The sequence below is a fragment of the Fusarium odoratissimum genome (assembly GCF_000260195.1).
Source record: "Fusarium odoratissimum NRRL 54006 unplaced genomic scaffold supercont1.12, whole genome shotgun sequence".
In the NCBI taxonomy this organism is placed as follows: Eukaryota; Fungi; Ascomycota; class Sordariomycetes; order Hypocreales; family Nectriaceae; genus Fusarium; species Fusarium odoratissimum.
In genome coordinates this window covers 1,123,204-1,130,391 of record NW_022158698.1, presented here as the reverse complement: position 1 = coordinate 1,130,391, position 7,188 = coordinate 1,123,204, and the positions used below count along the sequence as shown (strand labels likewise).

The 7,188-nt window shown below is 49.2% G+C and overlaps 3 protein-coding genes across 3 annotated transcripts; 2 read left to right on the top strand and 1 right to left on the bottom strand.

The window, feature by feature from the left end:
- The first annotated feature begins 295 nt into the window (after positions 1 to 295).
- Positions 296 to 1,863, top strand: FOIG_08363 (uncharacterized protein). Its single transcript, XM_031208395.1, has one exon. It carries the CDS (start codon positions 435 to 437, stop codon positions 1,710 to 1,712), a length of 1,278 nt encoding a protein of 425 aa, XP_031062529.1. The 5' UTR covers positions 296 to 434; the 3' UTR covers positions 1,713 to 1,863.
- A 501-nt stretch (positions 1,864 to 2,364) lies between these two features.
- On the top strand, positions 2,365 to 5,212 carry FOIG_08362 (uncharacterized protein; the record flags this gene model as incomplete). The annotated part of the gene is made up of 5 exons (XM_031208394.1): positions 2,365 to 2,517; positions 2,570 to 2,784; positions 2,841 to 3,283; positions 3,339 to 3,943; positions 3,997 to 5,212. The coding sequence occupies exons 1-5, from the start codon at positions 2,423 to 2,425 to the stop codon at positions 5,210 to 5,212; spliced, it is 2,574 nt and encodes an 857-aa protein (XP_031062528.1). The 5' UTR covers positions 2,365 to 2,422.
- A 178-nt stretch (positions 5,213 to 5,390) lies between these two features.
- On the bottom strand, positions 5,391 to 7,187 carry FOIG_08361 (uncharacterized protein). Its single transcript, XM_031208393.1, has 3 exons — positions 6,072 to 7,187; positions 5,933 to 6,014; positions 5,391 to 5,881 (listed from the first exon to the last, which is right to left on the bottom strand). The coding sequence occupies exons 1-3, from the start codon at positions 6,590 to 6,592 to the stop codon at positions 5,513 to 5,515; spliced, it is 972 nt and encodes a 323-aa protein (XP_031062527.1). The 5' UTR covers positions 6,593 to 7,187; the 3' UTR covers positions 5,391 to 5,512.
- Position 7,188: the final 1 nt, after the last annotated feature.

The following is a 7,188-nucleotide window of genomic DNA, read 5'->3' as shown; positions in this document are numbered from 1 at the left end:
TATCTTTTTCAGTAAAAGAAGGCATTCTGAATTGATTGGCGTTAGTTTGAAATTAATTGGAATTAAATTGGTAGAGTTGTGACTGTTTAAAGTATATATAAATTGGGTGGCTGGGTTAAAAGTGAGGTGGCCGGTCTGTGGGGGTGGCCAGTCTTTGGGTGACGGACGTTAATGCTGGTTATTGCCTTTTTCAGCTAATGACCCCAGAAGCCGAGGCACTTCCATCGGCCAACCAGCCCGGGCTTGGTGTCGTGGTCGCATCCACTTCACCCGTTATCGCAGCTGCACAGTAATCCGGGGTCACTAACAAATTCCACTCCACTAGAGATCTCCTGTCGCAGCTGATCTCCATTCATACTCAACCTTGAATCCATCACCGTCCATTGACTTTATTCTACCCATCCTCCGTATCCTCCAGGCACATCCTAGAGGCAATGGAGTTCGTCACAGCCCTTCGGGGCACCTTCGACGAACAGAAGCCGTCTCTCTTCGAAGTACTTTCTGAGCAACAGCTCAACGCCCTCCTCCCGCCGACCCTCCGCTACCTACTTACCATCGCGACGCATCGACACCCACGGTATCTCCTAAGAATACTAAACTCGTTCGATGAGATATACGCTGGTGTTATGCTGCTCGTTGAGCGGCATTACCTGCGCACCCGAGGCGGCTCCTTTACAGAGAACTTCTATGGCCTCAAGCGCGAAAAGGGCCTCCATGCCGAAGTGCCACGCGCGAGCATGTCATCACCCGATATTGTGCGCGAGACATTGAAACTCACGACCCGGGACGTCTGGAAGAATCTGCTCGTCATTGTCGGCATCCCTTACCTGAAACGGAAGCTTGACGAGAGCTACGAGGTGAATGCGCCAAGAGCTCTTCTCGGTGCGGCATACACGCGAATGCCAGAAAACCCGACTCTTCGCGACCGATTCCTATACTATTACCGATGGTTCCTCAGGAACATATACCCGAGCGTCAATGCCGGCTATTACTTTGCCATGCTTGCTTTCAATGTGGCGTACCTCTTCGACGGGAGCAAGTATCACAGCCCTCTCTTGTGGCTGATAGGAACACGTATTCGAAGAATGTCCGGGGCAGACTATAAGGCCATTGAGGCTTTGACACAGACACCCGAGACAGGACACAGACCTGGGTGGCGGTCGTTGTTGAACCCCCGTGAAATGGGCCCACGGATATTGTCAAGCTTGTCGGTTTTGCTACCGACAAGTATCTTTGCCCTCAAGTTTTTGGAATGGTGGTATCAGTCGGATTTTGCGAAGCAACTTTCACGAAAAGCGACTGAAAGTGTTGATTTGCCCCCGCCTGTGATTTCGGCAGATGGCAAGGGAGGCTCCAGCAAGAAGAAGCCAGAAGCGAAGAAAGAGGAGTCAAACGAGGGAGACTCAATCCCTTCAGCAGAAGATGCGCCCATCGCCACTCCCTCGTTGCTCCCTGTCTACACAATTCCATTTCCAAGCGATTCGGCATTGTGCCCTATTTGCGTCGATGAGATCGTCACTCCAACAGCCTGTCAAACCGGCGTCGTTTATTGCTATACATGTATCCACAAATGGATCGAGGGCCAGCATCAGAAACAAGAGGATTTTATGGATTCGCGCGAGGGTAAGTGGGAGAGTGGTCAAGGGAGATGCGCAGTGACAGGCAGAAGGGTTCTGGGTGGAACTGAAGGCTTAAGGCGGATAATGGTATAGAGAAGTCGACATTTACAGTATAAGTTACTGCATGCGTCGAGTTGGAGATTTTCTAAGTGTTGGCGTGCAATTTTCGATACCCAGGAGACTTGGATGTCTCACCCTTTTAATTGAAGCAGCTTCACTACATCTCAATGCGGTTCATTATCGTAATTGCATCTCTCGACTTTGGAATGCATGCGCGTCTCCATGTTTCACTCAACGTCTGATTTACCTGCGTCGACACGCTATCATCGACGCCAACCGCTCAATGTCTCACTTTAGTCTCCGCCGCCTTGAGGCGATTCAGAGGCCAGCCACACTCTGGCCAGAGAGTCAATGAAATGGAATGTATAAGATGGCGCACAAAGAGATCAACGTCATGCTCTCTAAGGCGAAATGCGATCCCAGCCTGCAGACAATGCACAGTTGATGGAAAGCATTGCATTCTCTCCAGCGTGCCCCTCATGATGCTATTGGCTCAGCGTAGAATCTCGTGGTGTCTTAGAATAGCGTCACAACTTCTTGACTACCTCGAATGCGTATGCTTTCAGACGTTTGCCAACCACTACCGAATTCCATATGCGGGTGGTGCTCGCCGTGTAAGGCAATGGACCGTAAAGAATTAAAAGACGAACTGCTGCCCGCGGCTTTTCGAGATGCAACGACTCATCCTCTTCAGACAACTCTTCTACTTTTGTCTTTTGTCCCCGTATCCGTCGTGAGCTACGATGGCATACTCATTAACCACCTCCTTCTTAGGAGACTCTCTCATCTCTGGTTTCGACTGGTTCAATGGCCGTGATCTTTCGAATGGATTCGTACAGTGAGAAAGACTCATCCGTCTCGAGCTTTTTTCGTTACTAATACCATGGCAGATATCAAGACCTAGAGGGCGCTGAGCAATATGGCTTATACTCCGTGGATCCTTTCAGTAATACTGTTCGACTTAGACCCGACTCCGCTAGAAAATTTGGTCTGAACGAAGGAAGACCCAGTATTCGACTTGAAAGCAAGGAGTCCTACCAGTATGGATTATTCATCGCAGATTTCCAACACATGCCTATTTCACAATGTGGTACTTGGCCAGCCTGTATGATCTTCTAATCTATCTCTCGAGTAGAAGATGAACTAACATGGTGGATATAGTCTGGGCATATGGTGCCAACTGGCCCAACAATGGCGAAGTTGATATCCTTGAGGGCGCCAACTTGGCTTACACTAATATCATGTCTGCACACACGGCCGATGGCTGCATGCTAGACCCCGCAGACTCGAATCTCTTCTCTGGAAACCCTCAGAGCCTGGACTGTGCTGTTGGTACAGATAATGTTGGATGTGGCTTCACCCCACCCGCTAGTGACACTTCTTCTTACGGTGATGGCTTCAACGCTGTCGGCGGTGGTGTATATGCTATGGAGTGGGACTCAGAGTACATCTCGATCTGGCACTTCCCACGAGGCGCAATTCCGGCTGATATCGAAGCCAAACGACCTGATCCTAGGAAATGGGGACTTCCTCAGAGTTTGTTTGGTGGTTCAAAGTGCAATGTCGACGAATATTTCAATGATATGAGGATTGTTCTGAATATTGTAAGTGGCCCCTACGACAATAACCGGAGAATCTTGAACCAACTAACTTGTCTAGAACTTTTGCGGCGATTATGGTGAGGGAACCTGGGGAAGTTCTGAAACTTGTCGAGCTCTCGCCCCAACTTGTCGTGAATATGTTGCAAATAACCCTCTGGATTTCCAAGACGCCTATTTTGATGTCAGCTACATCGATGTCTACACTCGCCTGGGAGGAGACGTCCCGCCTGTTGTCCCATCATCAACCAGTGAGGCACCTACTGAGATCTCCATCCCTTCAGCTAGCACTCCTGGCCCCAACACTCCAATCTCAGGAAACACTAGATTCCCGAACAGCACCGCCATCGTCACTCGTCCCCGGCCTAAGGAAGACGCATCCGCAACAGCAGAGCCCACAGCTACAACTACCTTGGCAGGCATCTCTTCTGTCGAGGTGACAATTCCTGGCTCTGGAACCAATAGTGCAACTGTTAGCTCTCTGCCTGTTGCTACGGGCGGAAGCTCAGTCAACCCAGCTAAGATTGATGATTATGCATATCTTGGCTGTTTTGGATCGCAGACTGGATTCCAGACTTTCAATGAGAAAGCTGAGAGCGACGATATGACTATTGAGAAGTGCATTGAAGCTTGCAACGGCCTGACTTATATCGGTCTCTTTGAAGGGTGAGTGGCTCAAATCGAAACCCAAAGCGACATTCAACTGACTATTTCCATAGAACCTGCTATTGCGCCTCCAAGCTTGACGCCGATACCCGTGCTTTGCGCAACGAGTCTTCATGCAATCGCCCTTGTCCTGGAAACGACGATCAATTCTGTGGTGGCATGGTCTCTCAAAGGTCTAAACGGAGCATTCCTCTCCGCCGAGACGCTCCCAACAACATCCTACTCACAGTTTATGCCGACACCAGCGACGCTGGACAGCCTGACGTCCCACCTGGCATGGGCCCCGGTGTTGATGGAACTGCCGCTGGTGGCTCATCAAGTCCAACTGGTGGAAGTGGCCAAGGCAACTCGCCTGCTGATGGAGCAAATCGCTCAACCGAATCCGATAGCCAAGCAGGAGATTCAGCTCAACGGACTACAAATGGCCAGGCTGGTTCAAGTGATGACCTGCCCGCGGCTACTAATAACAGAGTGGTTGCCGATACCGCTACAGTTACCGACGTTGTAGCTGGCACTGATACGGACGCTGTGGTTTTCAGCACTTTTTCTGATGGCGAGGTTCTTGAAGCAACACAGGCTATCCCTGACACTGACCGGACAGTTGTCACAAGCACGGTCACTTTCTTCACAGTGCTCCCATCGAACCCTGGATCACTTGTACCTCAAGAAAGTATCGTCACCATGAGCTACTCACTGTGTGACTACTGCGACACTCCCACCTTGATTCAGCCACCAATGGCGACGAAGGTTGTTGAATGCGACGGCTGTGGTACAAATGGTGAAAACACAGTCACATTGACTGTGCCCGTCCATGTCACCGTCACCGTCACCGGTACTGGTACTGGTACCAATGCAACCCAGGCGACTGGCAATGCGGCTGCAGGAGTCGTCCCAGATCAGACACGAGAGATCCCTCCTATTGTGCCAACCGGAATGGGAAGCAATGCAAATGCTGGCCCTGAAGTAACGACGATCGTGATAACATACTTGACAACCCAGCTGGTCACATATGGTACGGAAACGAAATCCGTCTCTACCGAGACAAGAACCATGCGACGCACGGTTGTCGTTACTGTATCAGACATTGAGACGATGAGTATTCTACCTGTACCGTCTCCTGGAAGGCCAAACGCCCCGATTTCCCATGCTACACCAACACCGGGCGCATCGGGTGCGCCGGTCGTGGTCTCTAGTGCTTCATCGAGAGTCGATGACTTCTTCGTTTACTTTGCGATTGTGGCCATGGCAATTCTTGCCTTGTCTCTTTAGGTGCTTTTGGTGTTGATTTGATATTTTTTTCATTCATCCTTCTCTTCACGAGGATCTAATACTGGGAAATGTACAGGATATACAAAAACATAGACATGTTTGATTATGGTTGGAAAGGGTACATGTTTGTTCAACTACGATAGTCATATTTCTTTTGTTTGTCACGACATATTAGAGCTTAATGCACGGTAATACCAATAAGATGATATTTCAGATATTTCCACTAGGTTCTCGGAGTCTATAGTTGACTCAGAAGTGAAAACATACCTTGTATATATTTAAACTTGCTTGCTTGGTCTTTCAAATTTCAACAACAACCGCCCTACTCTTGACCTTGCCCGAGTTGCCTTTCATCTGCGCAGCATTTACCATGAGACTACCATTGTTACTTCCAGGACCAGACATGAGCCACTTCCATGCCACGCTATGAAGGCCTTGGGCTACAAGACGCAGATAATCAAGCCAAGCCTCATTAGGGATGAAGTCTCGGATCAGACCGCGACGAGGTCGTGACATGATACGTTCGTAGGTCTCCTGGAAGGTATCGAAGAAGGCTGATTCTCTACCGTAGCCAAAGTGGACGTGGCCGAAGACGTGGAGACGGGGCTTTACGCGCCAAACTTCACGGAGGAGATTGCTGTCCCCGAGACCGAGATCAAGATGATGTTTCTGACAGTGTGTAAGTTGAAAAGTTGCCACATTCGAACAGTAGAGGCTTACCGGAGGGCAATGGGTGATAAGAATATCGGTTTGCGGAGGTACCTTGCTCAACCAAGGGTGTTTATCTTGAGTATATTGGAAGCTAAAAGCATCATTTCTGTTAGTTATCACGGTATAGCTAGATCTTTCATAGACTTACGCAAACTCCTTGGGACCAATGCTTGGAATATCAGGAACACCAAAGATATTGACGGTTCGACCCTTTATCTTTTGCACAGTCAAACCGCTCTCAAGATAATGAAGACCCTCCATGTTGGGCTTAGCACCTGAGCGCGCATCCTCTTCATGTCGACTTTTGGTGTCAAACCAACTGTCATGGTTACCTGCAACGACAACCTTGACAGGATGAGGCTGTTCACGAAGCCAATCGAGCTGTTTCTGGATGTCTGCTACGGTGCCGGAATCTGTAAGATCTCCTGCATGAATGAGAATGTCACCGTTGGGAATGTCGACTTTGAGATCGTGTGTGTCGGAGATGCAGACGACGCGAATGGCGGGCTTGTCACGCGGCGGGTGGAAAGGTCGACCGCGGAGGAGGAGTACAGCGTGGTAGAAGAGAAAAGCGAGATATGTTAAAGGTGACGAGATGAGATTGTCGAGGAGGGTCATGGGCTCCCATTGGTTCCGGCGACGAAGGCCTATGCAGGAGAGGAGGCCCATGATGGGCGTGTATGAGGTAGTTTGAGCTGGGAGAGTTGAGAATGAGAGTCCAATTGGACGAGAGGTAAAAATTGAGATGCCTCAGTAACCGAATGAGTGATTGATTGAGTGAGTGGAGAGCTATAGCTGTAGCTGTGATAGCTCAAGGTAAGAATAGTTCGGATGGTGTGGAGTGGTGACGGAAGCTCCAGCTATAAACGGCCCCGCAGTGACGCTAACTTGACAGCAACCATCCCTACCTCTAGCCATGGCCATGGGAAATTGTTACAGGAGGTTACAATATAGAAGAAAAAGTATCGAGTGTTAGTATCATGAACTTGAGCAGAATGAATGAAGGGCATTGAGATTGAGCCTATTCATACATCATTTGTTCTCATCGAGATGCTCCAAGGGACACCCACAACTGAAGGTCGTCATAGTGATCCAACTCTTCGACATGTGAAAGCCATTGGCATGTTTCAAGCTTTAGTTACCTTCATACGGCAATCTCATAAGCAAGTTGTGGTAGGTGGAGCAGAGTATCGATGGAGAGTAACGGTATACTCAATCAGTATATATGATTTCAGTGAATAGCATTATATCATATGCAGCAACTA

Coding starts and splice junctions, on each gene's coding strand:
- FOIG_08363 (XM_031208395.1), top strand. CDS start 435: ATGGAGTTCGTCACAGCCCTTCGGGGCACCTTCGACGAACAGAAGCCG.
- FOIG_08361 (XM_031208393.1), bottom strand. CDS start 6,592: ATGGGCCTCCTCTCCTGCATAGGCCTTCGTCGCCGGAACCAATGGGAG. Junction 6,015..6,071: donor ATTGGTCCCAAGGAGTTTGC/GTAAGTCTATGA, acceptor TGATGCTTTTAG/CTTCCAATATACTCAAGATA. Junction 5,882..5,932: donor TTATCACCCATTGCCCTCCG/GTAAGCCTCTAC, acceptor ACACACTGTCAG/AAACATCATCTTGATCTCGG.